We start from the raw sequence: 19,368 nt of genomic DNA, 5'->3' as shown, positions 1-19,368 counted from the left end.
AGGAGTAAGGGGGCTGTTCAGAATCTCAGCCGAAGTGAAGACACTAAGGTTTTTGGGGGGGTTTTTTGTTTTTTGTTTTTTAATCTCACTACAAAATCAAAAAGACTGATCCAGGGCATGTGGGTGGCTCAGTCGGTTAAGCATCTGACTTCAGCTCAGGTCATGATCTCACGGTCTGTGGGTTCGGGGCGTGCTGACAGCTAAGAGCCTGGAACCTGCTTCAGATTCTGTGTCTCCCTCTCTCTCTGCCCCTCCCCCACTCACACTCTGACTCTGTCTCTCTCTCAACAATAAATAAACATTAAAAAAAACAAAAACTCTGCCCAGGAAAAAGCTTCGTTAAAAAAAAAAAAAAAAGATTGATCCAAAGAGTTGAGTCATTACAACTCATTCCATTAGGACGCACAGTACAGTGTTAGGGAATGGACATGGGCTGATAAATTACAGGTGGTCAGATGGCAACATTTCATGAAGGAGGATGCTGTGCTGCTTTCCTGGGAGAAACTCGTTGGGAAGTGCCTGCATTTCCAAACTTGAGACAAAGGTCTTTAACGGTGCAGTGCTTCGTGTTGTCAGCACGACAGCGTAATTTAGTTCACAAGGTATTTGGGCAACTCTTAATCTGAGCAAGAATAAGGGCTTTTGAAAAATAAGGCTTTAAGAAAGATTGCCATTTTAAGGCTATATTTTAATATCATGTCAAAGTTTGAAGGCTTACACTTCAAATGAATGAAACCTAAAAATTACCGATTGGTTCAAAGTGGTTAGTGGAAAAAAATCTGTAACAAAAACTTTGCATGGTGTGCAAAGGCTCCACCATTTTTGAGCAAAGTGGACAGTGGTTCCCAGGGGGACAGGGCAGAGAGGGGTCCAGACATTTACAGCAGCAGGCATTTTCTTTTCCTCTTCTTGACGGGAGAGGGCAGAGAGCTACTCAAATAACTTCATCAAACACTCTCTTGAGGTCTTGCTGCATGAAAACCAAGCACTCCAGGCATTTTCCAACATCAGTCTCCTTAGCCATGGCCAAACCCTGCTGGTAGGTGATGAGAGTCAGTTTCTTCTCCTTCAGTTTCTCAATGGTGTCTTCGTTGTCTCTGAGATCAAGTTTAGTCCCCACCAAAATGATGGGGGTGTTGGGGCAGTGATGTTGCATTTCAGGGTACCACTTTGCTCCAACATTTTCAGGTGATGCAGGACTCACAAGAGAAAAGCAAATTAAGAGTACATCTGTTTGTGGATAGGATAAGGGACGTAATCTGTCATAATCTTCTTGTCCAGCTGTATCCCATAAGCCCAGATTCCCCATCTTCCATCTACCATAACATTGGCAGAGTGTTTTTCAAAGGCACTGGGGACAATAGTCCAGGAAATGCATTGGCCGTGTAACCCATCAGGAGGCAGGGTTTATGGGCAGCTCCGTCTCCCACCACCACATACTCTATGGCCTGCATCTGGGCTGCTTACTGGACTGGGGTGGCAGCAGGGTGTAGACGCAAGGACCGGTGGGCTTGGGGCACAGGGAGTGGCAGAGCATGGGGTGTCGGGGCTGCTGTCCGCACCACCTCACTCTCTGCTGGTGGGAAGCCAGAGCCCAGCAGCGGCCACCACTCAAAGCTCTGGACTTGTCCTACTTCTTATTTTTTGCCATTTGAATTTGCATAAAGTGGTATCTCTTTGTGGTTTTGATTTCCATTTCCCTGATTACTCTATAATCTGGACTATTCTCTTCAGTTATTTTGTCTGCCTCTGCATCTGTCTGCTTGAATTCCTCTATCCGGTTTGTTTTGTCTCCCCACTCCCCTTCTTCTCTCTCAGCGCATCTTGGCTGTTTTTTAGTCTTTTGCTTTTCCATTGAAATTTTTGTCTTTGAAATGTGGGTATTTATTTATAAACAGCTACATGAGCTACATACTCATGCAGAAGGTGAAGCCTCTCTTGAGGTGGTGACTGTACATTCTGGGATGATCCATGAGTCCCTGCCTGTTGATGAACAAGATCTGTCACTGCCACCTGCAGTTGGTCAAGTACAAACTTCAGCATGATCTCTCTAAGCTTTCTGTCAGCTGTTAGTCTCCATCGTTTTGGTGAAAAGCTAATGTAATGAATGAAAACCTTGACAGATCTAGATGGACCACATCTGCTAGGTTCCAAACTAACCCCGCCCTGTCTGTGTGTCTTCTGTGTGCGCACAGAGTGGGAAGAATGTTGGCCTGAGAACTGCCCAGCTCTACGGGCTGGTTAGCATCACTCTAGCGGGGGAGAAGTTAGTTACCCAATTAGGTGGTGGTGGAATGGGAAGAAGAATGAAGGGGTTTTGTCAGTAAAAGACTATCATATGCAAAGGCACTGAGACTAAATACTACATGGTAAGTTATTTTTTACTGCTAGAGAGTTTAGCATATGTTGAAGAATGGTGAAGAATGAGGCGAGAGTGGCAGGTAAAGGCTGGACCACGGAGGGCTTTGTATGCTGCACTACAGAATCGCCTTTCCATCTTTCAGCCCCCTGTTTTTAAAACTATTCCTAACTAACTGAAACATTTTGTGGTAGCAATATTTTAAGGTTTATTTAAAAATGTATATGTGAGAATTAAACATATTTTTGTAGTTTTCACATTATAATACACCTTTAAGAATTCATTGGGCATTACCAAAGATCTGTGAGAGGACCTGATAAATGAATAACATATCACTTGATCGTATGTAATGTGTAAGAATTATTTACCAACCATTATGCTGATGAAACACGCTCATTCCTTGTTAGCTGACCTGTGTGATGTCATATAATTTCAGCATCGTGTTTGTAATATTCCATGTATTAAGAGTAAACATTTGTAACATACAAATTATTTCTCAAGGCTCTATAACTATAAGAAGGAAGGTTTTTTTTTAAAGTTTATTTGTTTTGAGAGAGAGAGGCAGAGGGGGCGGGGAGAGAGAGAGAGAGAGAGAATTCCCAGCAGGCTCTGCACTGTGCAGAGCCTGACGCAGGGCTTGAACTCACAAACTGTGAGATCATGATCTGAGCTGAAATCAAGAGTCAAACATTTAACCAACTGAACCACCCAAGTGCCCTAAGAAGGAAGTTTTAAATGAGAATCGAGTCTTATTTGAAAATATCCAAATGCAATAAGCAGAAATTTGGAATATTCCAAAGCGAAGACAGCCTTGGTTGACCTTAGGTTTCTAAAAAATCTGGAGATAGAATATTCAAGGTGGCATGTCCAATTAAAAAAAAAATAGCAGCAGGTAGTTAAAAAGCTAAAAGAAAATTAAGTGAATATTTTTTGTTTTTTGAATTTCCTTTTGTTAGAAATAAAAATAATACTTGGTATGCACTGTGAAATAAAACATAATTGGTTTATGGATGTGAAAATGTTCTGAGTAATGATAACAGTGTTCAAGAAATAGGTTTTGGGGATGGAATGTGTTGGAGAAAAGTGAAAGTGGAGACAGAATGGTTGAGAGACCAATCTAATAGTCTTTGTGAAAAGGGATGGCAGTTTGATCTGAAGTAGTAGCAATAGTGATATAAGGGGGCAGATTAATAGAAACATCAAGATTTAGCAATTGATTATATGTGAATGGTGAAGAATACAGAGGAATCTGGGAGGTTGACTCTTGATTTCTGACCTGGATTTTTTTTTGGTCTTCAGAATTTGTCCTCTCGGTAAATGGTTGCTTTCACACGGACAGTAATATGCTTCAGGAAGAATCTGTTCTTTCGATGCCATCTCTTCCTTTAGGGACAGCTTGCCCTTTGTGTGATTGCTTGCCTGAAAACAGACATTGCCCTTTCAGCATTGCTGAATAGGAAGGTTGTCTTTATCCAGACAGAGCAGTGTGGGCTACTCTTATACACAAAGACGAGATGAGAATCTAGCCTTCCTAGATGTAACAGGAAGCCCTGGAGTCTGTCTGGAGGCCCTCTCTCTGATCAGTATGACCCACGACTGGGCTTTCCAACATTCCCATCATTTCTTCTTCTTGCTGTGAACTTTATTAACTAATCAAGAGGTCTGCTCTCTCCCTACACCATCTTTTGCCTGAAATTTCTGTCTTTACTCAAATGCTTGTGACTTTGTCCACGGCTGCACTGCGTAACAGGGCTCCATCAGAGATGTTGCACATGATTCTGTTGCACATGGCCTATCTGATTGCACACCAAAAAGCTGAACGGTATCCCCACTGATTTTTTTAAATCACAGCCTGATACCTATATTTTAGAATTAATAATGTTCCTTTTCAGAGTTACCAAAGAAAATAAAACGTAACTCTGCACTGTAAGCATTCTAATTATAAGTCCCACCAGGACCAAGGAGTTAGAGAAAGGTGGTTTTCTAAAAGAAATGCCCCAGGATTATTAGCAAGAGGGGGGAAGACATCTTTTGCATATCATATAACAGTTGTGCCCCTTCATTCTCTGGATCTTTCCTGAGCTCAGGAAAGTTTTATATATTTAAATATTGCTTTTCCATTTGTGTTTGTTACTTCTATACTGTTTGTCTTCCATATCCCCATCTTACCTTTTATGCTTCGTATCTCCATTTTCCCTTAGTATTTTAGGAGAATTTCTCAAGCTTATGGTGACCTTACTGATTTTGTACAGTGTCTATTTTGCTTTTTGCTGATTCCATACATTTCATTTTTTAAATTTAAGTTTATTTATTTATTTTGAGAGAGAGAGAGAGAGTGTGAGCATGAGTATGGGAGGAGCAGAGAGAGAGGAAGAGAGAAGATCCCAAGCAGGCTCTGTGCTGTCATCTGATAGCATAGAGCCCAGTGCGGGGCTTGATCCCATGAACCATGAGATCATGACTTGAGCTGAAATCAAGAGTCAGACTCGCTTAACCATCTGAGCACCCAGGCACCCCAGATTACATACATTTCAAATTCTGTCATCTGTTTAGTTTTGAGATGCTTTTGTCCACATTTAATTGTACAGTTCTGTCATCTACAAATACTGATAACCTTGTTTCTTCTTTTACACTTTTCATTTACTTTCATTTTATATTAGTTAGACCAAAAATCTTAGGACAGATTTTAAAACATACTCAGATGTCCCCTTTGTATATTACTGAATTTATAATAAACATAGTTAGGTTTTCCCTTTTGAACCTAGATGGAATCTGGATGGTATTTCTTGAATGTAAGGGAAGGTCCAATAACAACATACAAACTGGATTATAAATCTAAGGAGAAGTTCTTTTAGCCAACATCTGCTCTGAAGTGTTAAATAAAAAATTGCAAATAATACTGGGAGGACAGTACACATGAGAAAATTAATCTCTAGTGATTGTGAATTTTTTTTTTTTTTAATGTTTGGAAGAAAAGCGTTATGTGTATGACTCATTGTTAACTTAAGTACATGACGGTAAAAAGTTTACGAAGTCCCCCGCAAGGACCCCCACCTCTGTGTCCTACAGAAACATTGTGCTGTGCTTGCTGTATTACACTAGTGGGGCTTCAAATCACACTGTGCTCTCACCACTTCATGAGTAAGCTTTCCCTTACCCTACCTTACTGTGCTCAGAACTCCTCTGCCGCGGGCCAGTGCTCATGAGTATGTGCCTGTTCCACGACTCAAGTCCTCTTGTGCTAAACGCTTCACATCCATCATAGTGCACTCTGGCCAAACATTATCTGTCTCCTCTCTTAAGCACTTCCACCCTCACCCTCTACTGGGGATCCTAGTTCCTTGTGTCTTTTCCATTTAGACTCTTGACAGGCTTTCAGGATCCTGCAGAATTGGTGGGAGGCACAAGGGGGGCGTGGTAGCATTCCTTCTCCCTGCCTTTTCTCTCAGAGGGCTGGCTTGCGTGGCCAAAACACTGTGAGCTCCTGCTGTGGGCTCAGAGTAATTTTTTATTTGGCAACTAGTATGTATACTTCACCTTTATCTGGACCCGGCACAGTATTGGACAACGAGAGATGCCCCCAAGGATGGACTTGATGGTTATTTGATAAAATTTACTTCAAATATTTACTATGGCCAAATTATAAAATATGTTCCTTTAGTTAAGTTTTGCAAGTTAAAAGACTTCTTATTATCCACAACAGAGGAAATTGGAAGTAGATTTTTAAATGTCTTCATGTAAATGTGTCCCTGAATCCAGTGACTATATTTTATTTTTAGGGTTTTTATAACATGCATATCCATGATTTATGCCTGCTATTCATCATTTTCTCGTTTTTTAACAGATTACCAGAATCGAAAATGTTAGTCATTTGTGTGATTTGAGAGTTCTAAATCTTGCTAGGAACCTTTTAAGTCACGTTGATAATCTTAATGGGCTGGATTCACTAACTGAACTTAACCTGCGACACAATCAGATCACTTTTGTGGTGAGTATTAACATGGAGTCGATATATGATTTCTGGCTTTTCTTTTAAGGAATATGGTAAATGTTATGGCATTATGCAAAGTAAGAATCTACAGTAGTTTCATTCTTTTCTGAATTTCATTGTGGATATAATTATTAAGCTCTATGTTTTGATTTGGAAGTGTTAAGGTGTTTTTCACTTTAAAAGATAAATGTAAAGATAATAGAAGTATTATCAATAAATGAATTAGTTAATTTAAATGGATACTGAATTCTTTCCTGTTTTATCATGGGTATAGAATTAACAAGGAAGGAGGTTATTGGTGACTTAAAGTTGATAAATGGTTGTACCAGGAGGAAAAAGACACAGAGGGGAGAGGCTGTGGGCTGTGAAGATGTGCATAAATATATCTTTTGCGGTGGTTAAAGAGGCAGCCTGGTGTAGTGGAAAAAGCATTGCATAGGGCATCAGAGACCTCCTTCTGGTCACAGCATCATCTCTCATTAGTTGTGTGACCTTGGGTAAATCCTTAACTCTATAAACATCAGTTTACTTTTCTCTAAAAGGAGGGCACTGGGCTAGATTCTTTCCAGGATCCTTTTTAGCTTGTTGAATCTGAAGAAAGACATAAAGGTGGTCAAGAACTGGCATGTGAGCAGGAGGAAACAAGTTAGCATTGTGGGGGCAAAACTGCAGAAAGGCAACTCCAAGGGCACCTGGGTGGCCCAGTCGGTTGGGTGTCCGACTTCAGCTCCGGTCATGATACCATGGTTCATGAGTTCGAGCTCCGCGTCCGGCTCTGTGCTGACAGCTCAGAGCCTGGAGCCTGCTTTGGATTCTGTGTCTCCTTCTCTCTCTACCCCTCACCTGCTTGTGCTCTGTCTCTCTCTCTCTCTTTCAAAAATAAATAAACGTTTTAAAAAATTAAAAAAAAAACAGAAAGGCAACTCTGGAGCTCTGCAGGTGAACTTTGTTAGATTTATAGCTTCACTTGAGTTCAGCAATGAAGTAACAGCCTGATGCTCAGGTATTTTGTACTTGTGCGAATGTGAGAAGCACTAGACATAGGGATTTTGGCTGTATGATGTGGCACAGGCCAAGAAGACTTCTAATGATTTATAGAAACATTTGTTTTTTTAACAAGCTTCCTTTCTTTTACATGCAATAGAAAAATATTAGGTTCTCTCAGGATGTCATTCAAGCACTTTTAAAGGCGCACTCTCTTAACTTTTGAGACATTGAGTTCCTTACTAAGTAATTAAGTGTAATGTAAATGGTACACTTGGAAAGGTTGGGGGACAGATGATGCCTTATCTCTAGGCCTCCTTGTACAGTACAGATTGGTTTCATTTTGAAGTTTTACCAGAAAATATGAGCTCAGTAATAGTCAAATCTTCTAGGAGGTTGGGATAATTTCAAAACGTTTTCCAAGACATGGATTTATTCCAGAACCTCTAAATTCTGTCAGCCCCTCCCCAGATTGAATTTAAATATTGGAAATGGCTTGTTTATTTCAAAAGACATCCAGATTGAGTTAATCTGTTACATTGCTGAGTGTCTAGGAACTGCTCAGGCTGGACTTGATCTGTCCTCAGGACATTGGGTGTGGTAAGAATCCAAAAGGCTTTGGTAGAGTGGGGCACAGACATCTATTGACTTTTGCATATTCCTTTCTGTGTTCTGTCTTTCATTTGGAAAGTACATAATGCATATCCAGGAAATTGCTTACTGAATTTCCCAGTGAGTATTATGTCTGATCATTACTATTATGGCTTAGTCAGCAATGTCTATGGAAAAGGAAATTGTTTTCATTTATGAAAGTTAAAAAGATTTAATAAGTATTATGCTTATGGTATTATCATGATAATAAGTAGCATGCATATTAATTTATAGGAAATTGTGAATATACATGTAAGGATAAGTAAGACACTGGGTCTAACTTTTGTTTGTTTCTTTTACAAAGCATCCTTTCCTAAAACAGCCAAGAGACTTTTTAAGTCTGAGGATTCTTTTTTTTTGTTTCCAGTATCTTCGTTTCTCTAGGGTCAGTTATCACCCTTATATTTTTGCTTTTTTTCTCTTTCATGGTTTTGATTTTCCTCGGTGGCTGGTAATCTTTAAATGAAGGACCGTGTTCGGTAGTAGCTGGGTCTCCTGCGGAGCTGAATAGGTCTTTTTAACTCTAAGATCTCTCCCTAGAATGATCACTGAATTTGTGTAAGTTGTCGAATCCCACACATTGGCAGGCTTCCCTTTAGAGTGAGTGGAAGGGAAAAGGGAGGCTCACTCTGTAATTGCCAAAATAAGAGAACGACTATTTGGGGGTATAGAAGGACTTTACTATCCTTTGTGCCAAGTCAAATGCCATTCCTCCCCCCCCCGCCCCCCGCCGCTGGGTCTAATGTAGCAGTTATTAACCATCTCCCTGGATAAAACGCTCACACTGTCCATCCGTCTTTGACAGATACTCTGTTTTGTTTAAAGAACAGACCCTGAGGCTCCAGCTGAATGTTTCTCCAGCCAGCTGCTCTGTTCATTGCCTGTGTGTGTGTGTGTGTGCATGGCAGGGGTGGGCGTCGGCTGAGGGTGGGGTAGGTTTGTTGGTGCTCCCTGATAGATCCTATCTGCTTTCCAGCTTCCTGAAATTCATCAAAAATGTGGATCTCTTAATGAAGACTCTCTTGGCTTTATCATTTCCATGGAGTTATTCGTTTTGTGTATTTTTGTTGCTTTGCCCATTGACTTTTGTAGGAGAGATGAAGCATGTTATTACCTATTTCACTATCTTGTCAGAAAACTTGTCCGATGTTTTTGATGTAGAAAAGTTTTTGTTTGTTGGTTTATTGTGGCTAAAGTCACTGATCTTTTTCTGGGAGGTTTTATAAATTTCAAACCAAATGTCTTTTTTGTTTATATGTCTTTCCCTTTTAAAAAATTGTGGGGCACCTGGGTGACTCAGTCGGTTAAGTGGCCGACTTCGGCTCAGGTCATGATCTCATGGTTTGTAGGTTTGAGCCCTGCATCAGGCTCTGTGCTGACAACTCAGAGCCTGGAGCCCGCTTCAGATTCTTTGTCCCCTCTCTTTTTGCCCCTCTCCTGCTCACACTTTGTCTCTGTCTCTCAAAAAATGAATAAATGTTTAAAAAAAATTTTTTAATTATAAAATGATACAGACGTTCTGAAAAGAATGGGAAATAATATTACCAATATGTGTAGATCGACCAATCAACTTAATGAGTAAAAATCTTTTAAATATAGTTAAGGCCCAATGTGTAAACCTCCCCCATCCTATTTCCTCCCTCCTTTGCAGAGGTAACCACAGTTCTGTGTCTGGTGGTCATGGAACGAATTCTTTTCCACATATGTATGCACTTATCCCTAAATAATATCAAGTTGTTGTTTTACATGCTTTTAAATATTGTATAAATGGCATCATCATACTATGCACATTTTTAAGTTGCTTTTATTTATTTATTTTTATTAAAAAAATTTTTTTTAATGTTTATTTTTGACAGAGAGAGAGAGAGCGAGCGAGCGTGAGTGGGGGAGGGGCAGAGAGAGAGAGGGAGACACAGAATCCGAAGCAGGCCCCAGGCTGCGAGCTGTCAGCCCAGAGCCCGACACAGGGCTCGAACTCACGGACCATGAGATCATGACCTGAGCCGAAGTTGGACGCTCAACCGACTGAGCCACCCAGGCATCCCTAAATTGCTTTTATTAACATGCTTTGAGATCTGTGTTGTTCTCTGTAGCTCTAGGTCACTAGTTTTCATTGTTATATAGCATTCCATTGTATGATTGTGATTAAAAATATTCATTCTTGGGGCACCAGGTGGCTCAGTTGATTAAGCATCTGACTTCCGCTCAGGGCATGATATTGCGGTTCATGAGTTCGAGCCCTGCGTAGGGACTGACAGCTCAGAGCCTGGAACCTGCTTCAGATTCTGTGTCTCCCTCTCTCTGCTCCTCCCCTACTGGTGCTCTCTGTCTTTCTCTCTCAAAGAATAAATAAACATTAAAAAAAATTTTAAAAACATTTATTCTTTTACTTATGGACAGTAGTATTGTTAAAAAGTGTCAAAATAACATTTTTGTACATGTCTTTTGGTGCATATGTGTAACAGTTTCTCTAGGACAGCGGCTTTCAGACCGTAATCTAAGGTAATAAATAAAATTTACATTAAAACCCAGGTATTAAATGCCCAGTTATTAAAAGCCCAGTTATTAAATATTTATGTGGGTACATCGTAAATAATGAAAGCAAGCATTTCATGAAGCTATACCTACCCTTGCCGTTATCCATTCTGGTATATCCTGTTCTGTTCTAGCCTATCAAAAATGTTGGTCTAAAAAAAAATGTTGGTCTCAACCTATTGAATTGATTTCTTGACCGATGAAAAATTGGTTGCAACCTGCATTTATCAAATGATGCTCAGTGATAGAGCTTGGGAGAGACATTGCTGGGTGCCAGGATCATGCTCACTATTTCATTTTATCAGATATCGTCAAGTTTTCTCCAAAACTTGATACAAAAAGTTGGTACAACCAAATTATAGTTCCATCAGCATTACCTGGGAGTTCCTTTAACTTCACATCTTTGTTGACACTTGATATTGTCAGGCCTTTTATTTTTTGCCAGGCTTTTAACTATGAAATTATATTGTAGTGAGATTTTAATTTGAATTTCCAGTGAGGTTGAATGCCTTTCATCTTTTTTCTTTTGTGATAATTGAGATCTCTTCTGTAAATGGTCTTATCCTTTGCCCATTGTAATGACAGAGTATTTTCTCTTTTTCCTCTTGATCAGTAGTGTTTGTTTCTGCTGTATTTTGAGGAACAGAAGTAAAAACTATCAATAGTTTTTTTTTTACTGTTTCTGGGTTTTTTTGTTTGAAAAATCTTTCCTTAAAGACTGAGGATATAGGGGTGCCTGGGTGGCCCAGTCAGTTAAGCATCCAACTTCAGCTCAGGTCATGATCTCATGGTTCGGGGGTTCGAGCCCTGTGTCAGGCTCTGTGCTGACAGCTCAGACTGGAGCCGGCTTTGGATTCTGTGTCTCCCTCTCTCTCTGCCTCTTCCCAGCTCACATTCTGTCTCTCTCTGTCTCTCGAAAATGAATAAACATTAAACAAAAATTTAAAAAAAGGCTGAGGACATAAAGATATTTTTCTGTATTAACAAAAGTTTTAAGGTTATTCGCATGTTTTATCTATTTGCAATTGATTTTTGCTTGTGGTGTAAAGTTAAAATTCGATTTTGTTTCTTCTTTTCTCATTTGGATTGCTAATTGTCCCAGCACCATTTATTGAAAAGTGGATTCTTTCTGTCCTTTTCTATCACCTTGGCAGTATTTCCTTCTAGCAAATTAAATATCCACATATGCATGGGTCTGTGCTGGCCTCTCTGTTCTGTTCCATAGATCTCTATGTTCCAGTATAACACTGTCTTAATAACTGTAATAACCTCTGTTATGTCCTAAGAGCTTGTAGCATGAGGGCCCCAATCTTCCTTTTTCTTCCCTTTCCTTCCTTTCCCAGCTTTCCTTTCTTCCTCTAAAGAAAAACCATCTTCTTTTTTTTTCTGTTTCTATATACATTCTAGAAATAGCATATCAAGTTTCATGAATACCCCTACTGGTATGTTTGATTGGAATGTCTTTGAATTTGAAGACAATTGAGATTTTTTATGATATGGAATCTTTAATACCATAATATGAACATGGCATATTATTATGAAGACATAATGTGAAAACAGCATATCTCTCAATTCACATACGTCACATTTAATGATTTTTATTCTCCTCCATAAATAGCTCATTTGTTTTTTGTTAGATTTCTTCCCAGATATGTTATACCTTTTTTGCTATTGTAAATTTTTTTGATCAGAAAGAGATTTCTTACTGTTGTTAGTAGTGTATGGAACCACAGTTGATTTGGGTTCATTGATCATATATTTAGCAAGCTTTCTCTGACACTTAATAATTTTAATAATGTATCTGTAGGTTATCTTAGGTTTTATATTTAGACAATTATAATTTTTTGTGAACAATTATAGTTTTCCCTTAATCATTATGTTTTGTTTCTTCTTGTTTGAGCTAAACTGAACCTCCAGTTTGACTAAACCTCTAGTACAGTTGAATAAAGAAGCAAAAGTGGGCATCCTTGCCTTATTCCTGAGTTTAAGGGAAACATATCACTAGCTGTGTTTGCTAAATGCCATTTAGTAATCTGAGAAAATTATCCTCTGTTTTTAGTTTGCTTAAGTTCATGTTATGAATGTTTGTTGGATTTTATTAGATGATTTTTCTACAGCTCTTAGACTGGTTGTATGGATTCTTCTTTATTAATTTTGCAAATTGTTTTATAAGATTTTGTAATGGTAAGTCACTCTAGCACTTTTGGTCATATTATGTATTTTATAGGCTATATTTCATATACATTCATGAATTTTGTTTGCCAATATTTTATTCACAATATTTATATCGATGTTAATACATGAGATTTGTCCAGGGGTGCCTGGGTGGCTCAGTCCGTTAAGCATCTTTTTTCAGCTCAGGTCATGATCTCACGGTTTGTGAGTTCAAGCCCTGCATAGGGCTCTGTGCTGACAGCCCAGACCCTGCTTGGGATTCTCTCTCTCTCTCTCTCTCTCTCTCTCTCTCTCTCTCTCTCCCCCCCCCCGCCCCTCCCCTGCTTGCTCACATGTTCTCTCTCAAAAATAAAAAAAATAAACTTAAAAAAAATAAATGAGATTTTTCTGTAACTTATTTTTAATGTTCTTTTCTGATATCAAGGTTACATTAGTCTCATAAAATGAATTGAGGAGTGGTTCCTATTTTAATATTGTGTGATACCCTACTTATTTGGTATAAATCTCACTTTATATGAAATTAAAGATGATCTGTACCTTGAATAATTGGAAGAATTTATCTGTTAAATAGTTTGGGTAGTTTTAAACCATTGATTTAGTAATGATAGTATCAGTTTTGATACGTTGTAGTTTCCTTTCATCTGAATTTACTTTTTTTAGCTGCTCTCTCTGTAGTCATGGCCCCTTTGTCACTTCTCATAATGCTTATTCATACTTTCTTATTTCTTGATTAGTATTGCCTGAGATTTCTTTATGTTACTAGTAGTTTCAAAGAACTGCCTTTTGGCTTTGTTGAGCTTCTCTTACAGCTTTTAAAAAATACTGTTTATTGATTTTTGTTCTTAACTCTCTTATTTTCTTTTTCTTTCTAAAATTTTGTGTTGGATATCTGATACATTAGTTTTCATTCTTTTTTATTTTCTAATATGAGCACTAAAGGCTATAAATTTCCCTCTAAGAACCACTTCAGCTTCTTCCCACAAGTTTTAAAATTTAGTATTTTTATTCTAAATATTTTATAAGTCCCATTATGATTTCTTCCTTGATCCATATAAAATTTTCGATATGTTTGGGTTATTCTTTTTTTAGTCATTCTTTTTTAATTTAATGGTATTGTGACCAATGAGTGTGGATTATATGTATTCGGTTCTGTGAAGTTTGTTGAGGTTTGCTTTATTGCCTACTAGGCAGTCAATATTTACAGTCAGTACGTGCTCTCCATATGTTTCCCTAGTATGTGGTCAGTCTTTGAAGCTGTTTCTAGGTGCACACAAGTTTAAAATTGATGTATCTTGGTGGGATGAGCACTGGGTATTATATGTAAGTGATGAATCACTAAATTCTGCTCCTGAAACTATTATTACACTATATGTTAACCCACTTGGATTTAAATAAAGTAAAAAAAAATTGATGTATCTTCCTGATAAATTGTTCCTTTTATCATTGTGTAGTAACTATCTTTGTTACTAGCTCCTTCGTTGAGCAAGTGTTTTACGAGCATGGGTCGTATGTCAGGTACTGTTCTAAGTATGGAGTATAGCTAAGGAAGTTAATACTTTTTGCCTTAACATTCATTTAGTCTAATGTTAATGCCAACTTTCTTTTGGTGATTTTTTTCCTGGTGTATCTTTTTTATTCCTTAACCTTTAGAAAACTTTAATATTGGCACAATTTCAGAAAAGGATGCAATAGTAAAGAAGTCCTAGTACCCCAGTACCCAATTACCTAAATGGTTCTGTTTAGTACATTTGCTTTGTCTTTTCTTTTGATTATTCTCCTTCTTCCCTTCTCTTTATGTCTACAAGTCTGTCTGTCTGTCTGTCTCTCTCTCTCTTTTTCTGAACCGTTTAAGAGTAAGTTGCAGGCATGATGCCCCTTTATATTCGTATACTTCAGTGTATATTTTCTAAAAACAAGAATTCTCTATATAAACACATTACAATAATCAAAATCGGGAAATTAACATTGATGTGATGCTATTATGTAATCTGTAAATCCCATTCAAGTTTTCTTAATTATCTAATTAGTGCTCCTTTATAGTTAAAAAAAAAGCAAATTCCAAGATCATGCATTGCATTCAGTAATTATGCCTCCCTAGTCTTCTTTAATCTCTTTGTATGTCATGACATTGACATATTTGAAGAATATTAGCTTCTTATTTTGCAGAATGTCTGTCAATTTGGGTTTGTCTACTGATGTGTCCTCATGATTAGATTCAGTTTATGTACTTTTGGCAGGAATAGCAGCAGGAGTGATGCTAACTTCTTAGTGAGTCATATTACCTATTCTTTTACTTTCAACTGGGGGGTGTTTGTGTACTCATGCACCTTATTGTGGGCTGATGGAGTTTTCTCTGTTCTTTCCTATTCACTTTAATGGTTACTCTTAACATTTTAAAATATACACTTGACTTAAATTATGGAGTTAATATACATCCCTACCCTCTTCTTAAATAAGGACCCCAGAGTCATTTAATTCAGGAAGCCTGTCCTGTTTCACATGGTTTTGCTTCCTAAACTTTTTTTTTTTTTATCTTTTTACTTCCAAAATTAGATATGTTAATTGTTGGTGTTTTCAGTCAGTGCTTATTTGGATTCACCCACATGCGTGTCTGGGTTTACCACTCTTTCCAAAATATACAATTTAGAAAAATCTTTATGATGACTCTGGTGGTGGTAAGCTCTCTCAGTTTATGTTTGTCTGATAATGTGTTTATTTTGCTTTTATTCATGACTGATGGTTTGACTTGGTGGACAGTTATTTTTTCCCCTAGATGTTTGAAGCTCGCTGTCTTTGAACTCTATTATTGCCATTAAACTGTCTACTGTCTTTTTTTGTGTGTGCATGGTTTTCTTTTTCTTTCTCTGGTTGCTTTTAAGATTATGAGATTTCTTTTTGAAGTTCTTCAGACTCATCAAGATGTGTATAGATGTGGAATCACCATTTTTCTTCAATTTTAGATAAACATTTTTTTCCATATTTCACCAACTCTGAAATCTGGATATGTTTTACAATGCATGGCATCTTAAAATCACTATTGGATAGGTTATAGTAATTTCATTGCTTAAATATACGTGAACTTGCTTTTAACTTTATACTATGCTCATTTCAATTATTGGTGCTACATGTTTTGACTTTAATCACTGTTCAAAATGTATTTAAAAAGATTACACCCAAATGGCTCAGTGGGTTGGGCGTCCAACTCTTGATTTCGGCTCAGGTCATCATCCCAGGGTCATGGGACTGACTCCCACGTCGGGCTCCATGCTGAGTATGGAGCCTGCTTACGACTCTGTCTCCCTCTCCCACTCTTCTTACTTGCGGATGCTCTTTCTCTCTCTAAAATTAAAAAAAATGCTAAAAAGATTACACCAAGGGGGTGTGTGGGTGTCTCAGGTGGTTAAATGTCCAACTCTTGGTTTCTGCTCAGGTCATGATCTCATGGTTCATGGCTTCAAGCCCCATATTGGGCTCTGTGCTGGCAGAGTGAAGCCTGCTTGGTATTCTCTCTCTCCCTCTCCCTCTCTCTCTCTTCCCCTCCCCAGCTCATGCTTGCTTGCTCTCTCTCTCTCAAAATAAATAAATAAACTTAAAAAAAGATTACACCAAGACTTAGCACGAAATGAAACATTTCTGAATTCAAAAAGGCATGGAAAGCAAAGACACACATTTAATATTAGTGAAACATACTTTTCATTGGAGGAATGACCATAATTTTACATTTTCTTGCTAATTAACAATCAAATACTTTCAAAGGAAGAAAACCATGTTTGGTAAAGCTGTGTTATATTTTGATACTGAGATAGATTCAGAGAGTTTGCTCATCACATGGCAAGCAATGCACTTGAAGGCAGGAGAAATTGAGCAAGCTCCTTGGAAGAGATGACAGCATTTTAAAGCAACAAGAAGCTGTGTGTATAATTCACACTGGTGTCTTAGACTCTTTGGGCTGCTATCACAAAATGCCACAGGCTGGGTAACTTATAAACAAGAGAAATTTATTTCTCACAGTTCTGGAGGCTGGGAAGTCCAAGATCAAAGTGCCAGCCTGGTTGCATTCTGGTGAGAGCCTTCTTTTTGGTCTACAGCTGGCACCTTTTCACTGTGTCCTCACATGGTGGGGGAGGCTAGACCTCTTTTATAAGGCACTAATCCCATTCGTAAGGGACCACTCTTGTGACTTAAGCACCTCCCAAAGGTCCCACCTCCTAATACTATCACCTTCGTGGTTAGGATTTCAATTTGGGGGAGACACAAACATTCAGACCAGAGTACTGGTGTTTCTTTACCTTAACAATACAAAAATATACAGAATGTATGTCACTAGCTTGGAAGAACATTCTGTAGACAATAATAGAGCACACTTTTAGGATACTCAGCATCACCAATGTTCATGATGGCACAGAAGACAGTATTGTGTGAAAAGCATGGATATTATTGGTTAAATAGTGATTTAGAAGTTGGACTCTAAATGTGAAGACTATTCCTCCATACTTTATTGAGGTGTAATTTGGATACACAAATCTCAACTGTGCAGTTCAATGTTTTTTTTTTTTTTTATACAAATGTACTTTCATTTGACCACCACTCAGATCAAGATAGAAAACATTTCTTTTGCTCCAGAAAGTTCCCTTGTGCCCCTTCCCAGTCAGTCCCAGCTTTTCCCTGCCCTAGAAGTTTTCTGACTTCTTTCCCCATAGATTAATTTTGCTTGTTTTTGAACTTTTTATGAAATACATATATATATACATACATACTTTTTGTGTACTTAGTGTTTTGATATTCATCCATTTTGTTGTGTGTATCATTAGTTTTTTTTAAATTAGCTGAGAGTTGTATTCATTCTCTAATTATAATGCAAATTGTGGTTTCATTCTTCTCTTCATAGCCATCTTGATTATTTCCAATTTTTGGCCCTTACAAATAACACTGATAGGAATATTCTTATAGTCTTTTATTTATACATTTATTTTGGTGGACATGTACCTCATTTCTCTTACGGAGCCATAAGGTAGGTGGATGTCTAAATTTACTAGAAACTGCCAAACCATTTTATGAAGTGATTATACCATTTTACATTCCAACAGCAATAAATAAGAGCTCTAATTATCCCACATCCTACCCAACATTTGATGGTGATGGTCTTTATAAGTTTAGTGATTCTGTGATTATCAGTGGTTTTAATTTGCAGTTCCTTGATGACTAGTGATGTTGAGCATGTTTTCAAGTACTTTTAGGCCATTCTAACATATCTTTTTATGACATATCAGTTTATGTCTTTTGCCTATTAAAAAATTAGGTTGTTTATCCTTTTATCATTGAGGGGTAGTAGATCTATGTTCTAGCTTCAGGTCCTTTGGCATATGCATTGGGTGGCTTTTTTGCATGGTTTGCCTTTTTGCTTTCTTAGTAACGTTTTTGATATGTAGAAGCTTTACATTTTAGTGATGTACAGTTTACCAATTTGTTTTATTTTATAATTGGTGCCTTTTTTGCCCTGAACAAGAAGTCTTTGTCTATCCTGGTATCATGGATATGTTCTCCTCTGCCTTCTTCCAGAAAGTTTATCGTTTTACCTTTCACTTGGGGGTCTTGACACTTCTTTAATTACATTTTATGTATGGTGTGAGGTAGGGGTCATGGTTAATTTTTCCGATATAGGGATATCTATTTGCTCTACACCCTTTACTCATTAATTGATGTGTCCTTGTTGAAATTGAATTATAATCACATGAGTCTTTTTGTGGACCTTCTCTTTTATTCCGTCTATTTGTATATTATTATGCCAGAACTACACTGTCTAACTCTATGCTAAATGGAGATATTTTGGAGTTCATTAATTTAATAGATTCATTTTGCTTAATTTTTATGTATGCATAAGAATGATATTTGGCTAAAAATATGGTTAAATAAATCTAAAAGAGCTCTTTCAGCAACAATGAAATAAAAATTCTAAGTGATATTTTGTTATTGGTTAATCGTAAGTTTATTTCATCAGGTATTACATAAAATAAACTTAAGATGATACCTTAGATTTGACCAAATATGGTAATTTTACTAGCATACCTAATATTTGTGTTTCTGAATCTGCAGATGCATATCTTTCATTAATTATGGGCACATACTGAGTCTTTATATTCTCAAATATTGACCCCTTCCATTTTCTCTCTTTCTACTTCTTAAACACCTACTAGATACAGTGTGGACCTTCATATTCTATCCTTTGTGTCATAAAATTTCTATCATTCCTGGGGCACCTGGGTGGCTCAGTCGGTTGAGGGTCCAACTTCAGCTCAGGTCATGATCTCGCAGTTCGTGAGTTCAAGCCCCACGTTGGGCTCTGTGCTGACAGCTTGAAGCCTGGAGTCTGCTTCGGATTCTGTGTCTCCCCCTCTCTCTGCTCCTCCCCCGCTCGCACTCTGTCTCTCTCTCAAAAATAAACATTTTTTTAAAAATCTAAAAATAAATAAATAAATAAATAAATAAATAAATAAATAAAATTTTCTATCATTCCTTTTTCTCTCTGCTACATTTCTGCATTCTTTTTACTTATTTAGTGCTATCTGCCAGTTAAATAACTCTCTCCCCAGTCTTATCTAGTCTATTTTCAGCCCATCTACTGACCATAATGACCATAATTTTTTGTTTCTAGGAGTTCTACATGAATTTTTCC

The 19,368-nt window shown here is 37.7% G+C and overlaps 1 protein-coding gene and 1 pseudogene across 4 annotated transcripts in view; one reads left to right on the top strand and one right to left on the bottom strand.

Annotated features, from left to right (window-relative positions):
• LRRC49 (leucine rich repeat containing 49) overlaps positions 1-19,368 on the top strand; it is a 149,193-nt gene that overhangs the window by 22,257 nt on the left and 107,568 nt on the right. For all 4 annotated transcript variants that reach the window (XM_043554018.1, XM_043554017.1, XM_043554019.1 and 1 more), the window contains one exon: positions 6,204-6,347. In XM_043554018.1, the coding sequence (XP_043409953.1) occupies positions 6,204-6,347 (144 nt within the window). The remainder of the gene's footprint in view (positions 1-6,203; positions 6,348-19,368) is intronic.
• LOC122467594 lies at positions 290-1,851 on the bottom strand (annotated as a pseudogene).

Source organism: Prionailurus bengalensis, chromosome B3 (assembly GCF_016509475.1).
Source record: "Prionailurus bengalensis isolate Pbe53 chromosome B3, Fcat_Pben_1.1_paternal_pri, whole genome shotgun sequence".
Classification (NCBI taxonomy): Eukaryota; Metazoa; Chordata; class Mammalia; order Carnivora; family Felidae; genus Prionailurus; species Prionailurus bengalensis.
The sequence above is the reverse complement of the archived record's forward strand: the minus strand, read 5'-3'. Positions and strand labels throughout refer to the sequence as shown.